This window comes from Equus caballus, chromosome 2 (assembly GCF_041296265.1).
Source record: "Equus caballus isolate H_3958 breed thoroughbred chromosome 2, TB-T2T, whole genome shotgun sequence".
Lineage (NCBI taxonomy): Eukaryota > Metazoa > Chordata > Mammalia > Perissodactyla > Equidae > Equus > Equus caballus.
In genome coordinates, this window is record NC_091685.1 from 95,264,760 (window position 1) to 95,284,219 (window position 19,460).

The 19,460-nt window shown below is 37.0% G+C and overlaps 1 protein-coding gene across 29 annotated transcripts in view; it reads left to right on the forward strand.

The window, feature by feature from the left end:
* The window catches only part of INPP4B (inositol polyphosphate-4-phosphatase type II B), a 747,831-nt gene that overhangs the window by 409,936 nt on the left and 318,435 nt on the right, over positions 1 to 19,460 (forward strand). For 21 of the 29 annotated variants that reach the window (XM_070258367.1, XM_070258371.1, XM_070258379.1 and 18 more), the window contains 2 exons: positions 6,741 to 6,859; positions 8,929 to 9,045. In XM_070258367.1, the coding sequence (XP_070114468.1) occupies positions 6,741 to 6,859; positions 8,929 to 9,045 (236 nt within the window). The other 8 variants (XM_070258474.1, XM_070258426.1, XM_070258429.1 and 5 more) reach the window with 7 other exon arrangements.

Here is a 19,460-nt window from a genome sequence, read left to right on the forward strand (position 1 = left end):
ATATGTCAGAGAGGACATCTGAGAGAGCAGAGAAGAGAACACAAAGAAATAATACCAAGTGAGAAAAATTACAGAAAGTGGCTCTATCAGTTGAAAATAAGCTAAATGAACAGGGAGGGCAAGATGTGACGCTAGACTCAGTGAATTCGAGACTCTTAAAGATTATCGCGAGAAGACAGAATGAACACGGAAGGATATATATTAATGGCCCTACATCAGGTCGAAATGATATAGAGACACATTTTTCTAAGAAATAGCCTTAAGAAAATATTCATAAGTGAATAGAGTGCTCCCATCTACTTAGGAAATTCTCATTCTGTGGATATTAGTATGAGGCAAGGACGCTGTGCATTCGGCCATTGTACTACACACAGCTGAATTATCAGGGGATGCAGTGCCCTGGGAATGAGGCAGTATTGTCTTCTGAATCTACTCAGGAGATCTGAACTGTAGAGGTTAGCAGCCTAGGCTTCAGAAAATTGCTATCTTAAAATTCCTGAGAGAAAGGAAGTATAAAGAACAGAAAGGCAGAAGAAACTAAAAATAGGAAAGCATATTATACTGGCAAAATAATGAAAGACAGGGGCTATTAGGCTTTTTAAGTGTTACATATATCTTTTAATGTATGATGTAAATTGATTTAATCTAGATGTAATCACTGGTATAAAATGGTAACTGTGAAACTGTGTAAAGGAGTCCAGTAATTTATTGGACTGGAAACATAACCTAAATTGGCATATCCGTTGATTAGTGGCATCTAATTTTCTGTAGTACAAGGAGCAAGGATATATGTGACATTTTTGAGAAACCTGACCAAACCTTAAGAATCTGAGAAGTGGATAAAAAAACTGCATTCTAGGCTGCAAGAGTCTTACGCATAACCCTAGGGAAGCGGCTGATTCTCTTAGCGGTAGTAAGATAAGAATGGTGCTCTGGAGGAGCCTGGAAGCTAGATGGTTATTCCCTAAATTCCTGTTTATATAAGGCCACTTTTCTCTTCAAGATGACCCTGTCTCCTGTACCCTGGCCTTTTTTGCCCTTGAAGGGCATGAATTTCTCTCTTCTGTTTTTCCTAAGAAGAGTCTGTAGAGGGTACAAGAGGTGATCTTTCATCAGAGGAGAGGGTATGATTCCACTGGGCTATGTGGGGTCCTAGCTGTAGCATTCATTTTTAATTGCAAGAAAAAGAAGCTTTATTAGTCTTCACAGCCTTCCTTTTTAATGAAAGAATGTACAGATGAGAGGAGTGAGTCTCTCCAGGACCCCTTGGGCCATCTCAGTTATTAAGATAATACTTTCCTATGGGCCATCACTCTCTAAGTAAAGGAACACTAACTTTTCAGTTAAACTCCCACTTGGATGGTGAGTTGACCTTTTACCTGTAGTACATCTGAGGACAGTCAGAAAATAAAGCTTTCTGGGACCGCCCTGGTGGCGCAGCGGTTAAGTTCCCACGTTCTGCTTCTCAGCAGCCCAGGGTTCACTGGTTAGGATCCCGGGTGCGGACATGGCACTGCTTGGCAAGCCATGAGGCATCCCATATATAAAGTAGAGGAAGATGGGCATGGATGTTAGCTCAGGGCCAGTCTGCCTCAGCAAAAAGAGGAGGATTGGCAGCAGTTAGCTCAGGACTAATCTTCCTCAAAAAAAAAAAAAAAAAAGGAAGGAAGCTTTCTGCTATTTTTGGCTTCTCATTTGGAAGTGCCCAGTCAGAGGTGAAATTAACAAGTCTCAGTGTGCACATCTGGTTTCACAGAAGGCAATATATTAATGATACCTATGATTTCTGAAATTAGTAAACAAACCAGTACAGGGTTTAAAATTTTTTTTATTTGTCTATATGAAAACAAGAAAGTCCCTAAAAATCGCAGTTATATATTTAATAAAGTGCTTTTATTGAAAAAGAATAAAGTTACACAAAATCAGGAGCAACCTGGAGCATCTTGAGCATTTAATTACTGTAAGAATATTAGATGGATAAAATCCATTTTTGTGTTAATGCATAAGTATATTCATATTAATCTTAATAATAATAAATGAAGGACCTATTATGTGCCTAGCGTTCTATATACATTACTTCATATAATATTTATAACAAGTCTATGAAATTTGTCCTTTTATTTCCATTTTACAAATAAGAAAATAGAGGCTGAAAGAGATAGAGTAATTTATGCAAAGTCACATAGCTCCTTAGGTTAGATCCTGGTTTCAAATAGTTTTATCTCAAGAGAAAGAAAAACCACATTTCTTTATCCTCTATATGCTACGCTGTGTGGTTTCTCCTCTAAGCTTAACTTTCCTTTGGCTAATTTAAGAAGAGAATTGTAGAAATGTGGAAAGTCCCCCACCCCTACCTCCTCTGCTTGTGGCCATTGCTTTGTTCCGGAGGAAAGAGGATAAACTTTGTTAGATGCCACCAGCCCAGAATGGCGAGAAGAGACATGAAATAGGATGAGGCAAGAAAAATGACCTGACTTACAGAAGAAAGCATTCTGAAAGGGAAAGAGACAGTTGCTTGGATTCAACCATGAGCTCACACTGCCCTGGTGGCTCATGCCATTGCCCTTGGCAGACCCCTCTGCTTATTTGTGTTCTATCTATCCAATATGGATCTTAGAACAGGATTCGGCCAGTGCTGCTGAATTCAAAGGCACCTGAACCAATAGCTGTGTTCTATTTCAAATTGATTCTTGCTGGGACTGAGCTCTCTGATAGACGAGTTAAGAGACATTTTTAGGATCCCAGCCAAAGTGGGCTAGAGTAATGGAAAGGTTCCACGGACTCAGTAGACTTGACATGATTTAGAAATGATGGTTGAATGAAGTGAAAACTGATATTTTATTAAAAAAAAGTATTTTGGGGTAGATGGACTATTTAACTCAACAAGAACTCTGAAGATACCTGCCCTTTAGCTTCGGGTCTTTCAAATATTGGAACTACAGGAGCCAAAAATGATCTGTGCTCTCTTCCTAAGAATCTAATTAGTAGTTTTAAGCATCTAGAGCAGAGGTGGGCAACTTCTGGTCATTAGGTCAAATCCAGTTACAGATATATTTTGTGTGACTCTTACAGCTTTAGCCTACACAGTAACTGGGATTGCAAGCTTTGGACAAATCCTAAAATCAAGCCACAGAGGGCTTTCATTTCCTCAAGCAGTGAGTCTGAAATGAGGTCCCTCTTTTGATGCAGCATAGGCTTTCCAGTTTGCTCAGTGCCTTCCCCTCCCCTGACTTACTGAAGCTCCATTTATTTTTGTCATTACACTTCTACTGGGGATTTTCCTCTACTAGAGTGAGAGCTGTCTGGCTCCTGTACAAATGTGAGCTGGGGACGCCTGTAGGCATCTCAGGCACAGCTGGCAAGAGAAAATGAGCCCTCAGGTTGTTATTTACTGTAGCAAAGTTAACAGGAAAAATAGTCACTCGTAGCTCTTATTTTTTCTAAAGAAAAGTTTCAAATTATAGTTTTTTTAAAAAAATTATTCTATATTGTTATTTTTTCTTCTTTTCAGTAAAAATTAGTCAATTCAGTGGACACAAGCACATTTGAATCCCAACCTATCAACATCTTGTATAATTAAACTCCTCTGGGCTCTGCGCATACTTTTAAATAGCTCAGTCCAAAGAGAAGCCAGTAAAAAGGCAGAAATAAAAGTAAAAATCTACTGATGAGTGAATGATTGCAGAGAGGCATTTATGTGTTGCTCCTCATTTGACTTGAGTCTTAAAAAGATGAGATGAAACAAGTGAAGCAAAACCCCAAAACATTCTTTTAGTCTTGTGAGTTGAGGAAGGCCGTTTATGCAGGCCACTCCTAGACTAGAGTTTTGTTTGGGTAGTAGGCAATGGTAAGTACGTCTGGAAGACTGATATAACACTTTTTGAAAACATGTTTTTAAGGCTTCTCAATTGGCTACTGAATTATTCCAATGCCGGTTAAGCTTTATAGCGATCAAATGAGTAATAGCTCCATGAAGCAATCCAATCACTCATCGTTCATCACCCTCCTATACACCTAACGTGTGCATAGGTTTCACTTTATGAAATGCAATGACTCATACACTGGTTTGGTATTTACAAAGAAATACTGGACTTGGTAACAACTTTTAAGGAGCTGTCTGGATATGACTAAGTCAATAAATCCATTTTACAAAATAACAAAACACCAAATATTGGCAAATGTTGGTAGTAATATTGGTAAATATTAGTATAATGATATTAGTAAACTTTATTTTTGCATAGAAAAGTCCATTCGTAAACAGGGCCTAGTTTCTTTCTCAACTCAACCCTGAGAAATAGGTAGACAGGTGAGGAAATTGACTATCTAAGCTTTTGTGACCTAACGTCACATAAGTAGAAAACAAGGAATCTGGGACTACAGCTCAGGAATTCTGACTGATTTCAGGATCTTTCCATGACATCTTGCTGTATAAGCCTTGGGGAACAGTAAATGCTCTGGGCTATTGGGAAGAAAAGAGATATGTGCAGCCCAAGATGTGACTTATTTTCTTTGCCTGGTTTTAGCGCTATAGAATATAAAGAAATACAAAATGTCATTATTATTGTTTTACTTCATCACTATCAGGGGATCTGCAAATTGAGTTGGACAGAACATTTCAGTTTAATGGAGATTTTCTCTGTTTTTCTCAAGAGTGAGTCTGAGAGTTTCTCTGATAAAATGGAGAACAGCTGCTCGCTTCTGAGAACTAACCACAGCCCACAACCAAGCCTGATAAGAAATCAGAAAAGGAGTGTCTTATTTGAGCAAAAGTGTCGTAAGATCATATGGTAGAGACTACAGGCAGAGAGTGGGCAAGATGCATGTATTTGAAACAAGGTGACTCCAGCTTTAAAATCCAAGGACAGATATATGTTAGTAAGTGGAGAGAGTGCTGTACTGTGAGCAGAAAACCAAGAGAATGAGTGGTAAAATTAAACACATTCATAAGGCAAGTAGAGGAAATGATCAAAATAACCACCGAAGAAGAGTCAAGTTTAAATCTAGCTGTTTTTTTTTTCCTTCCGGCAATATGTTGACATTATTGAAACCTCACATCAGTATTTTCTAAAACTGTAGATCTCTTAGGTTAGACAAGAAAGAATCAAGGGAGTGGGTCTTCCAAAGAGAGGTGGCATTGTGCAGAGAGGAATTCGGTAGCCAAGAAAAGAAATGGAGCTGATGGGTGGGACATTAAGGAAACTGCCAGAGATTTCTAGTAATGCAAATGTGGAGCACTCATATTCTTGTTCTTAATATGTAAAACTGAAATAATAATTCAAAGCACTGTTTTGAGAAATAAAGAGATAATTAGCAAAATTCCTCAAAAACAGTGAGGGCTAAATAAACTCTAGCTATTCTTTTTTCTACACATGCTTTCTTAAGCCCTCCTGTATTGCTAGAGAAATGTGGTTTCAATAAGGAAAAATTATGACAAAATACCAGACAGGAGTAAAAGGATCTCAAAGTCTGGCAAGAAGTTAAATAATTTGCCCAGCATTGCTTAGCTAGGAGAGCTGGACAAACACCAGGCCTGTTTCATTCCAAAGCCCCTGCTTTTTCCTCTATAAGTGAGGATCTGCCAGTGACTGAGAGGTGATAATTACATTGATAATTTCCTTTGCTTTCAAGTTTCAGATTTAAGCCGTAGTACCTCCATCCCAGTGGAGGGGCTCCTGTAAATGACTGCAGTACCACAGCGTAACTTAAATACTCTGGTCCTTCTCTCCCTTCCCTCACTGGTTAGAAGTTTGGGGTAGGGATTGTATAGAGCCCAGCACACTCTCACCACGAATCCAGGACCCAGGGCCACTTCTCAGTTCCCCCATCACAGCTCCTGCCTGCCTCAGGCCACCAGCTGAGCTGAATTTGAACCCCCGCTGGTGAGGACACTGCATCATACTTAGCACTCCAACTGCAGGTAGTAAAATTACTATTTCAAAGCCAGGGGAGAAAGCATAGTGAGAGGAGATGTTGGACTTGCTGAAAAAGAATATTTTTCTGGGTTTTTCTTCCCTAAATGGGGGAAACGATATGTGGGAGGAGAAAATACTCAAGGAAATATGGTATGGTGGTGAGAGTCTGTAATATGAGCCTGGTGTCTCAAGGGAAATTTCTTACATTTGTGGCCCCTGGGCAAAAATTAACCCATCCTGATTCTATATTTCTCCCTCCCAGACTTGGCTGGAATCCCAGACAGAGGGTGTTTTTAACACGTCCTCTGCCCCTCCCTTGTGGCTTGTGTGCTGTGTGGTAGGATAGCCCCTCTTTCCAGTTTCTGTTCCTGGGTAATGACCGAAAGAGGTCAGCTGTAGAGAAGACATAGGTAAGGACCAAGTGTACTTTCGAACCTTTGAACCAATCCAGCCAGTGTCAATAAGGAAGAGAGTGTAAAGTTTCCCGGATATGGCCCAAATCAATTTAGTCAGTCTAGGAGACTAATTACAGTCACTCAAGTCCCTCAGCGGTGTGTGCAGTCATGCATCGGAGCTGTGATCCCAAGGCAGTCGAGACTTACAAGAGCTGCAAATGTGGTCAGTGGAAATGAACTCTCAATTCAGCTCCACAGCACGTGACTTCCTATTCTGTAAGGTACTTCCAAGGGACTTCCTCTGTACAATCAGCCAGCGTCCCAGGAGATTTCATTCAGCACCGTAGCGAAGTTTACTTCCAGCCCGGGACAGAAGTTTTCTCCGAGATATGGTGTTAGTTTCTTTTCTTTCTCTTTCCTCTGTCACTGCCAGCATGCAAGGATCTTGTGGCTCCCGTCCGTGATCGGAAGCTGAATACTCTGGTGCAGATCTCAGTAATCCACCCCGCGGAGCAGAGTCTGACAAGATACTCGAGCACGGAAATTGTGGAGGTGAGCATGCCGTCTGCCTGCGTTACTCTCACGCTCGCGCTCTGTCTCTCTCAATCTCTCTCTGGATCTGAGCAAACAGCTAAAATAAGTTAGTTCATGCCCTGTAGCTACGCTGTTACTGTCCTCTGTCATTTGGGAAAGCATACCTGAGGTTATTAAGCATGCATTGGTAACTTACCAGAATAAACAAACGGAGGAAGAACGTGCCTTTTTCATAAACGATCGTATTTTTCCTTAGTAAATAAAAAAATTTCCACGTTGAATCCTCTAATAGAGCACCAAATAGAGAAAAAAAAAAAAACCCGAATATTTTTAGCTTAAATGGAATGAATATTTATTTTTGGGAAAAGAAGAAAGTCATAAAGTTACCGAGCAAAGTTTTAAACCCACTAAGTATTTTTGCCCTTTTCACTTTTTCTTGTATTCTTCAGTCTGTCTGTGGAAACTTTATATTCTCTGCTGTTGGTTTCTTTTTTTAAAGTATGATTTTTTTCAAAGAAAAGTAGATGATTAATTTGAGAAACTAATGCTTCTAGGCAAAATGTGTAAATATTACTCATTAGATGAGAGATTTCCTATTTACATTTATTGTTAATAATATAATATTCAAAATGTGTCAGGTGGAAACTTGTTATGGTGTTGGATCAGATTCAAAAGAGGAAGTGTTTCCCTTTTGATTATTTTGTTCTCATCACACGTTTCACAACCTTAGTGAATGAGAGATATTTATTTGAGCATCTGGGACTAACGAAAGTGTATTCTAAACTCCTTACCTCTGCATGCTTTTCTTAGACTTGTGAGCCCTGTCTGTTTTGAATGAGGAGTTTCTCTGCCAGAAACTGAGTAGCCTACCCCAGGCCTGGCTTGCTCAGTGCTGACTGGCCCCTTGACGCCGGGTTGATGGAAGAAATGATTCAGACTAAACTCGACTCATTTCTTTAATGGGACTGACCCAGATCCTACATATAGCCTTGAAACTGCCCTTTTGGAACTTGAGGTTCCAATGTTGGTATAATTTGCAGTTAATGCTGTAGTCGAATTAACAAGAATAGTCTTATTCATGTAAAGAAAACTTGACTATGATTGTAAAATTGTTCATTTATATGGAAAACATTTTCAGGTATTATTCCAACTTAATTATTTTTTTAAATATTGTTTTAATTTAAAAGAAAGTATTTATTTTCACACGTTTCAAAATTTTATATTTGAACATATGTAACTTTTTGGCTGTTTTATTCACTGTCTAACACAGAGTGTAACCAAAAGTAGTATTTGGTGAGTGAAAAGAAGAAAGAGTGAATGAATAAATGAACAACTTGGGTTTTCAGACACTGCCATAGACAGATGGTTTACAGCACTCTAGCAAGTGCCTCAATAATATTTGGCAATATATATATTTAAATATAGTTATAAAATTTAATATTAGATGTCAGCTCTCTAAAAATGAATTTGGAGGCATGGAAATAGCCTCTGCTCTGCATCCTGAGCTAGTAATTTCATAGCCCCAAATCCATCATATTTAGTTTCTTTCATTAGTTTTCAAATCAGTCTGAGAAAAAAACACAGCTAAACATCTAAAAACAAGTGGATACCATCAGAGCATAGCTTTCAGTTGAATCACTATAGAAAGGAAATAAATGGACAGCATGAGATTACCAAATGGTTCTTTCTGAGAAAATAGCTTCATTTTAATTCAATCAGTCAATATCTTAGATTATTTGCATAAATTACAGGTTATATCCATTAAATGTATTCTAAATCGACTGACAACTGAGTCTAAAGAAGGGCTATGCATATAATGAAAATAAAGAGTTTTTCAAGACTATTCGCAGTTCTGACAACGATGCAGGGCCATTTACTATCAACAGCTCTATCAGTACTTTGGGGCCTTGGGCCAAGTGGTTGCCCAGGAGCATCACTTGGCAATTCAGCTCTGTCTTCTAATAGAACTACTTCCTAGAAAAACAAACAGACCCGGGCACACTTTCTGCATTCTCATATGTCACTGCGTGCTGCCGACTGCAGTTGCTGCCTTACTGAATCAAAGTTGTCTGCTTGTGCTGTCACAGGGAACAAGAGACCCACTGTTTCTGACTGGTGTCACATTCCCATCTGACTATCCCATCTATGAGGAGACCAAAATAAAGCTAACAGTCTATGATGTCAAGGATAAGTCTCAAGACACTGTAAGTACTTGTACTTCTTTCTTTCTTTGGGAAAGGGAATTATGCTTTTCTAAACTATTGGGTTTTTTAATGTAACTGGCATTTTTCAAAGAAAGTGTTTGTCCTGTGTTTATGTTTATAGTTTACTGGGATTTTTTCCAAATTCATTTGGCCTAGTGCCAAATTGGCAATTGGTTAGGAGCAAAAGCTTTCAAAACAGATTTTCCTCTTTTTCAGAAGGCTGGCTTGAACTTTTGGGTTACATTTTTGTTGTTTTAAGAGTTGCTGAAGGAGTAATATTGTGAGCAGAATGCAAGTGGAAGAGATTAAATAATGTTTGAAAACTTTCTAGGCATTGTAATTATTCTAAAACAGGGGATTGATAAAGTACTCTACTTTCACAGTTGGTTCTTTTACAACTGTATAGAGAGAAACTCCCTCTGTTTTCCTGAAGTTATTCCTGGCACCAAAGCAAGCAGAGGAGGTAACTGGAAGCACTAGGCAGAAGCTTGAATTGGCCTCTTTACGTGAAGGTCATGTAAAGTCCCTGTGGTCTGTTGTCGGAGATTCTTCAGTCTTCCACTTCCTACAGGCTCTGACTTTTCCTCCACTTGAATGAGACCTTATGGGTAAACAGTTAAGTACCCTGGCACTATCTCTAGAAGCCACTCTTAAAATTCTTGGACAGGAGGGAATGCTATTGGGTAGGTGTGGGGAACGGGATGGTTGAAAGGGAACCCTCTCCTTTAAATCTCTCCTGTTAGCATGAATTTTTGTCTGTTTTCAAGGCAGGGGGTTATGGGAGTCTTAATGGTCAATGGTGAAGCTCAAGCTAGAAAACACTTTGAAGGCAGGTGGGGCAGTAGGTTCTGGGAGAGTACTGGTTGAAGCTAAGAGGGGCGGCTGGACTTGGAGAATCACGCACTACATTGTCTAGGTCTGGGGGAAAGGTGGCTTTAAACTCTGCCCTGCCTTCCCTCACTTAGGCATTTCTGCCCCACTTGACTATTTCTCTTCTTTCCATTCTTTACCACAAAATATATAACATAGATAGATGGTGGGGATGTCTAATAGAGAAAAAATATTCTATATTGGAGGAATTTCTACTCATCTTAGTCCCAGGAAAGTTCATTTGTTTAAAATTGCAGAAGAAATGCCTAATTAAATGCACAGCATATACGTAGACTAGAACAGTTATGGCAGTCCAATACAATTATCTAGAAGGCAGACTGGTTCCTATTCTGCTCACCAGCTTTGTGACTCTGGGAGAGTTAATTCTGGGTGTCTGTTTCTTCGTTTGTAATATTTACCTTGTGGGGTTGTTGTAAAGATAAAATAAGTTAATATATGTAAAATATTTAGAAGACTGACTGCTACAGATTAATTGATATGTGTAAATTGCTGCTATTATTATGGCAGTTAACATTTTGACTACTGCCTCACGGTCCCTCATAAATGGTAAAAGTCAAATAAGGGAATATTAACCAAAATCTTTTTCCATATTTAATTTGTTTTTTCTTAAGTTGTCCTACATTGATTATTTCTGACTTTAAAGAAGAGGGGAAGATAAAACTATTTTAAGAGACAAAAAATTGGGGTTAAAACTGGCAACTTTAAAAAAATGTTTGCTTGGAAGTTTGTTTTTTCCTTTCTCTTCATTCTCCCTGTTTTTGAGGTGACATGGAAAAGGAGTGGACTGCATTGGGAGATCAGGGACCAGGTTTGATAGACTGCACAAAGCCACTGGGCAAGGCTTCCTTTTTCTGCCATAGGAGAGAGAGAAATGGGGAGAACGGGGGAAAAATCATAAAGTTGGGAATGAGGGAGATACGGTTTGAGAGGCTGGTGGGAGGAGGTGATACAACTGGGCCAAGGAGAAATAAAGCAGAGAAATGATCAGTATGATGGAAAACAAAGCAGCAACTACGGGATTTTATGTTCTTCCAAGCACATGATCAAATTCAATCCTCCCAATAGTGCCATGGCATAGACAGGACAGAAGATGGAAGGGTCACTATGCTACAGAGATGAAAATGTTGCCCCTAAACCCTTGGGTTTGTTAAATCCTTAGAAATATCAGAGTTAGAAATACTAAGTACCAAAGATGTTTCTGTCCCTTTCAATCTCCCTCATTTAAAATGTGCATATCTGTTAATGCTTTAGGGATAAATAATAAGCTTACTCATTAATTATACTTCTTGTTGGCTTCTATTCTGGAAACTAATTATTTAGGGTCTTTTAATGACTTTCTTCCTTGATCGGAGGTGTTATCATGTAAAAGTATTGGATGAACTGGAATTCCTGCTGTGAAATAAGACTTGTGAAATTTGAACATACTTAAGAAATGCAACCGGCTTTCATTTACCAAGTGCTGTTAATTAAGGCATAACCTCTTCCTTAAAATAACTGACAATTAGCTTGGTGATGGAAGTGTAAAGGGAAACACAGTTCATTAATATGCTAATAGTCCCCGTGGACATACAGTCCTTATCCTGGCACCTTTTCTCTCATTTCTTAAGTTTTTCTTTGGGGCAGAGTGGAGTGAGGAAGGGGGAAACAGGAAGTGGTTTTAAAGTACAATTTATAATTATGAGCACTTAGCAACCTAAATATTTTAAGATCATGATACTTTCAAAGCTTAAGAAATGAGATGATGAATATTTGTGTGTTTTGGAAAATTAATGAATTATTTACATGTATTTAAAAGTAGTTTGAATGTTTGATCCTGGCAAACCATTGATCATATTAGGCTGACCCAGGACAATGAGATCTTCTTTACTGGCTGAATACTAAGTAGTTGAGTCAGATGACCAACTTGCTTAACTTTTCCTATTGAGTTTATCATTACTAGGAGTTAACCAGTCAAACAAATTTGTTACTTTGCTGTTTCATATTCATTTAAAAACATATTAATATTAGATATTTTTAAAGAGAAATGATAACCTTTCATCTATGCAACTATTATCTAACAACTATTTGTTTTTCTTGTATTCTTCTAAATAACTGATCCTAAGGTTGATTATCTTACTTGTTCACTTCAGCAGAAATGCAATTAATCATTGTAATGAATGAGAAGAGTCCAACAGTTGATTCACAATGACTATTGTTTCCTCGTACTACATCCATCATCCTTCCCATTCATTGCAGTAAGTCTCCCTCTGTGGAAGATGGATAGAGAGCACTTGACAAGTGGGGAGATGGGTATAGTGGTGACTGGGTCATCCTTAGAATTAGAGTGACTTTTTTATTCTTTTCCTCAAGGAAAATGAGAAATGGGCTCTTTTAACATCCAGCTGTTTGATGGGGACTTTATACTTGAAATTGAATCCTGTGGCTAGGATATGCGAGCCCAGGTTCTAACAGGGAAGTTGCTATCTTCTGGATATAGGCTGGTTGTAGGCTCTATTTTAAAACTCCTAGAAACTGAAACAACATAGACAAAAGTATTTTTAGCACATCATTTACAGTCTTCAGCCCTAGGGAAATAAGCTGGGAATCTGGGTCTTTCAGATATTACAGAAAAACCTCAGAGGAAGGAGAAATCTATGAAGGAAAAGAACGTCAACAGCTTGGTCTCTCTTTCTCTTCCTTCCCATGCAAGTGGTGTTTTGGAAGGTACTGAGCAAGGCTCTTTCAACACCCAGCTGAGGACAGCCATTAATCTGCAAACATATAGTTAGGTCACAGGATTGATTTTGCTCATGGTGGAAATTTGAATTTCTGATGTATTTTGCAGTATGCACGTTGCCCCATTCCTTTCACTCTTAGAGTAAATAAGTGTTTGCTGTAGCCCCAGCTTGTTAGATGTTCAGCTTACAGGACAGAGTCCCTTGTCCAGGAGACACTGAACATTTCTCAGGTGAGGATATGTGTCCTAAGACAGTTTCTGTTACCAGTTACTAGCAATCTCCTGTTTATACCTTACGGAAAAAGTGACCTTATCAAGATTGGATGTAAATTTATTGCATCCTGTGTGTGTTACATGCCCAAGGCAATTTAGTTCTAGTACAATTCCCTAGACAGAAGTGTCCAGTTCAGTTTATATGTTTTTCTGTGGAAAATAAAACCATTTACATTTAGTGTACTTTGGCTTGGCTTGATTTTCTATATTGACATGTTAGAAGGTAAAGTCTAACTATAGCTATTGAGATACAAATTCTGTGAGCTGGCTTTCCTCTCTATCTAGAAGATACAGTACAGTAGGTAAGGAAAAAGAAATTAAGATTATTGGTCACTAAGTACATACTAAGCACTATGTTTAATGTATTATCTTAAAGTTTATGTTATATAAACTATAGTTTGTTATATTATAGCTATGATATGTTTATAACACAGTTATGTTATAAATATAATATATTATTGTTTCTTCTTTAATCTCCACAAAACTTCTTTGAGGGAAGTATTATTATGCCCCTTATAAAAAGAAGAAATCTGGATTCTGAAAACTTAAGTAGGCCAAGTTAAAAATCCTTTATTTTTTCCAGGCTACGCTATGGTACATATATTGTTGATAGGATTTCCCTCATTTTCACATCCCACAGTATGGTATTTTTTACTTCAACTGATACTTTAAAGGCATTCTTTATGTGGAGCTGAAAAATTGATTAATTGAGGAAAAAAGCCGATATTCCACTATAGGAAAAAACCCATATCCAAAATTTGTAAGCACTTAAATTAAGGATGCATACCTAATTGCAGATGTCTAAATATTTTATAATGAAATGCCAACTACTGTTCATGAAAAAATAGCTGTTATTACCTGTTAAGTGGCTAAGTTTATGTCTCAAGCTTTTGCTTTTTGTCCCCCTGGCCTTGTTTTTCCCTTTTCTTTTATGTGTAAATACTATGGGGTCCTCTCAACCTGTTCCTTGACTCAGCCTTTGCCTTTTGGAATGCTCCTCTCTGTGTTATGATAATTCTCAAGGGGAGTTACTGATTCAATACAGAAGTAGTTCAGAGTTCTAGAATGTTGCTGCCTTTTGTAAATAACTTCACTACCTTTCTACTGGTTGGTAAGCGGTATATATTTATGAAGAGCATATCTGTATTTTACTGAGATATAATTTACATACAATAAAGTAGACAGATCTTAAGTGTTCAGTTCAATGAGTTTGACGGTTACATATGACCACATAACTTCTACCAAGGCAAGATATAGAATATTTCCATCATTCCAGAAAGTTCCCTTGTGCCCCTTTCCAGTCAGTTGCCACCCCCCACACCCTGAGTCAACCACTTTCCCATATAGACCAACATAGATTTGTTTTTCTTGTTGATGTTTGTGTGAATGAAATCATCTAATATGTGCTCTCTTGTATCTGGCATCTTTTGAGATTCATTCCTGTTGCTGAGTGACTCAGTCTACCCATTTTTATTGCTGAATGGTATTATCTTGTAGTGATATACCACAATTTGTTTATTCATTCTCTTATTGATGGACATTTAATTGCTTCCAGCTTTTGACTACGATGAACAAAGTGTCTGTGAAGATTTGAGTGTCAAGTATTTGTGTGGATATTTGATTTTATTTTGAAGGTTAATTACTGAAAAGTTATAATGAATAGGTCATAGGGCAAATGTGTGTTAAACTTTTCTGGAAAGTGTCAAACTGTTCATCAAAGTTATTATATAAGCTTAATCTCCTACTATTAATTATGTATGAGACTTCTGGTTACTCCACCAACAATGATATTGTCAATCAGTTTTATTTAACATTCTGGTGGGTATGAGGTGGTATCTCATTGTGATCTTAATTTGCACTTTCCTGATGACTAATTATGTTGAGCACATTTTCCTGTGCTTATTGGCCATTCATCTATCTTTTTGTTAAATAAACTGTTTGTTCCAGTCTTTTGCTTACTTTAAAAAAATTTTCTTTTTATTATTTCTAAGAATTCTTCATATTTTATGGATACAAGTGCTTTTGTTAAATATATGTGTCACTGTATTTTTTTGTCTTTGTCTTGCCTGATAATTTCCTTAATGGTGTATTTTGTTGATTAGAAATTTTTAATTCTGATTAAGTCCAGTTTATCAATTTTTTCATTCGTAGTTAGTGCTTTTGTGCTCTAAGAAATCTTCCTTCCTTAGGCCATGAGAATATTCTCATGTTTTTTTCCAAAATGTTTTATAGTTCTAGCTTTTATATTTAGGTCTAAATCCATCTCAAATTAGTTTTTGTAATAGGAATGAGGTAGGGATCAAAGTTATTTTTTTCTAATGTAGATGTCTAGATATTCTAGCATCATTTGTTAAAAAAGACTCTTTTCTCTATTGGATTTAGGTAGTGCCTTGACTGGAAAATCAATTACCTACTGATACATGTAGACCTATTTCTGGACACTCTGTCTGTTCCATTGATCTGTTTATCTAGCTTCATGACAATAACATTATCGTAGCTTTATAGTAAGTCCCGAAATCAGGTAAAATCCTCTGTCATTGCCAGCCTGTTCTATTTTATCAAGGTGGTTGTTTTTGTTTTGCCTATTCTAGAGCCTATGTCTTTCCACATAAATTTTAGAACAGCTTGTCAATTTCTTTTAAAAGCTTGTTGGGATTTTAGTTGGTATTGTGTTGAATCTATAGATCAATTTGGAGAGAAGGGACATCTTTACTATATTGAGTCTATTGATCTGGAATATGATAGGTATATCATTCCATTTATTTAGGTCTTTAAGCTTTTACGAGCAATGTATTTCTGTTAAGTATACAGGTCATAATATTTTTTAGACTTTTCTAGATATCTAATGGTTTTTTATGCTAAAATACAAGGTATTTTTAAAAATACAATTTCTTTTTTTTTTTTTTTTTTGAGGAAGATTAGCCCTCAGCTAACTACTGCCAGTCCTCCTCTTTTTGCTGAGGAAGCCTGGCCCTGAGCTAACATCCGTGCCCATCTTCCTCTACTTTATATGTGGGATGCCTACCACAGCATGGCGTGCCAAGCGGTGCCATGTCCGCACCTGGGATCCGAACCAGTGAACCCCGGGCTGCCGAGAAGCGGAACGTGTGAACTTAACCGCTGTGCCACTGGGCCGGCCCCAAAAATACAGTTTCAATTGTCATTTGCTAATAGGAAGAAATACAATTATTTGTATATTGACCTTGTATCTAATAACCTTGCTAAATTCACATAATAGTTCTAAAGAATTTTTTTATAGATTCCATAGAGTCTTGTAAATACACAATCATGCTATCTGTGAATAATGAAAGATACATATTTCCCTTTCCAGGCATTGTACATTGTATCTTTCCTTATTGCACTGGCTAGGTATGATTTTCACTATAATATTGATAGAAGTGGTAACAGTGGAATTCCTGATTTTGCTCCAAAACTTAAGAGAAAAGTGTTTCATATTTCACCATTAAATATGATCTTAACTGTAGGTTTTTCATAAATGCCTTTTATCAGATTGAGGAATTCCTTTCTATCGTTTTTACTATGAATGGTGTTGAATTTAGTCAAATTATTTTTTGGTATGGATTGAGATGCTTATATATTTTTCTTATTTATTCTGTTGATGTGTGAGTTACATTAATTCATTTTTGTTTGTTAAACCAGCCTTAGATTCCTGGAGCAATTTTTTCAGCTCACTGCTCTCCTACCTCTCTCCCAAGCTTCTTCCTAGGACGTGGTGGAATCAATCTCTGATCTGCTGCCTGTGCCTTAGAGAAAGCCCTGTGCAACTTAGCATGAATCTCTCTGTTCTCATGCCCTCATCCTACATTGGCATACCCTCCTGTACGATGTAAAGTCCCATGGGAACGAGTAGATGGATGAGTGAGACTCAGGCTGTGGTTAGGGCTCTTGAGGATTCAAATGTCTCATGGCAGGTCACATGGCTCATTCAAAGTTCATTCAAAGATCCTCCTCTTCCTGCTGCTCAGCCAAGGTTGATTCTAGCCATGAGCATTTCTTCTTCTAGGAAGGGTCTGTCACTCTCTGTATTTTTTTCATTTGGTTTATTTACACCCTCAGTTTTCTGAAGGGTTTAACAAAAGCTATGGTTTGTTAGTGTATCTCACTTCTCAGTGTTCCAATGGGAGTGACAGTCTCTTGCAACATTTTACATCTTAACCAGAAGCAGAAGTGCTAGATATTTAACTTCTTCCTTTTAGCATTTATGCTACTCTCTATATATTTGCATTCCCCTCTCTTTTATTTCTCCTTCTCTGTACTTTACATATCAAGTGCATTACACTCTATGCTGCTCTTTACATTGTTTTTTCTTTTCACTCATATTCCTGTTCTTTCTTTATGCTACTGCCTTCTGCACTCACACAGAGTTCTTCTATATTGTCTGTTCAGGGATTTTGTTTTTTGTTTTTGTTTGGACTTCCACAATAGAGGAAAGGGTATTCATTGATATGTCTTCACTTTCCTCAAGAAGGTAATGGTGTTCACATGGAGAAAGACTGGCTCTTTGACCGTGAAATAAGAAAATGAATTACTCTTGAAGCAGAACAAATTTAAAATCTTTTGGCCATAGCAGAGTGGCTGGTCGACTATGAGGTAGCCACATCCTTATTTCATGGAGATCAGCACAACTATAGTTTCAGTATTTTCACCCTTTACTGTCTACAAATGTGTGAGTTATAGAAACATTGTTTAACCTGGCTTTAAAAAGAAAAAACAATACCTGGAGTTAATTTGCCTTTTTCCGCTTAAAACAGAAATGATTAGGTCAGACCATTTTCTATTCTCTTTTCAAAACTGGGCAAGTGTATTAATGTTAATCACAAACAGAGACGCATAATCTACCCTATGTTTCCTAAGGGTATTCTGGACTCTTACTGAGTCCTACCTCCATCCATCATTCAAGAATGGCTTTTAATTTTCCACTCTCGTAGGTTTTGAGCAGGGAGCATTTTTATTTTTAGGCATCAAAAGATCACTGAGAAGAGTGGTTGCAGGAGTTGCAGGTGAGTCTAGTTTGGGACTCTGGAGTCCATGGATTGAAATTTAGTCATGATTGCATAAATCTAATTTGATAGGTGTCTGCTCCAGAAGTTTTAGGAAGGTCTCTGATCCCTTATCGTAAGGGAGCAGAAATTTAGGCAGTCAGTTTTGAACCAGGTATATAGCTTACGTGGGGAGTAGTTACTCTTTCAGATACCTTTTATGGGTATTGTTTTACAAATCTCCGTAATAGGTCCCTAAGCAATATAACCTGCCTATGGATGCTGGGGGGAGGGGATAGAAAGCTTCCGTTGTTTATTTTATGAAGGCTAGATAAGTGTATACCTGAATCTGATGAAAGTTTTAAAAAAACTTTAACTGAATTTCAGTTAAAAATAAGTACAAAAATTATAAATGAAATAGTATTCAGTAGAATTCATCTATGTGGAAAAAGAAAAATATGCTCTAAGAGTTTATTTCAGGAAAGCAAGAATGGCTCAATATTAGTACATCTATTAACATAATACATTTTATCAATAACTAAAGGAGAAAACTCATTTGGTTATGTCAATGAACGCTAAAGAGGCATTTAATAAATCTAATGGCCACATCTAATAAAAAAAGAAATCAATTACGTTATAGGAATATAATAAAAGTCTATCCTAGTAAGATAATATAAATGTTCTAAACAATTAAATGCTAAAATTATTTCAATTAGACACCAAATTACCCACTATCATTATTATTATTCAACATTTTCTTGGAGGCTATAGAAAATACCATGAGGAAATTATATTACTTGTATAAAATATGGAAGGCAAGAAACAAAACTATTTTTTTGTTGATATGATTTAAATGTCTAGAGAGCCCAAGAGACTTCAGTAAATAAAGACCAAATTTGATAATTTGGTAAGTTGGTTGGTTACAAGATAAATATATTTAAAAAGCAATGGTTTCTCTCTTTTATTGTATAAATTACTTAGGAAAGTATAAAATCTTATTGAAGGCTATAAAATAAGACCTTTACAAAAGGCAAAACATACCTGTGTTGGAATAAAAGTAAATAACATAAAATATAAATTGTCCCAAATTCACTTTATAAGCTTAGTATAATTCCAAATAAAATATCAAAAGTATTTTTTATGGAGAGGGATGTTGAGGATTGTATAACATGATCTTAAAGTTTATTTAAAAAAATCAATATCCAAGAATAGCCAAGGACATTTTTTAAAAGAGTAGTAAGACTTGCCCGATTAGACATCGAAATATAACGTAAAGCCACTGCAATGGGATGTGTATGGTTTGATCATAGGAATGGACAAATAGAGAAGTGAGGCAGGATGTCAAATCCAGAAGCAGACTCCAGGATACATGGATAATTAACACTGATTTAGATGGCTTTAATTCAGTAGGTAAAGAAGGGATTATTTAACATAAAAAAAACTGCTTAAATGATGATCCATCTGGAACAAAATAATATGACAGTCTCATCATGTTCCATGTATAAAAATACATTTCAGGTGGATTAATTAAATGT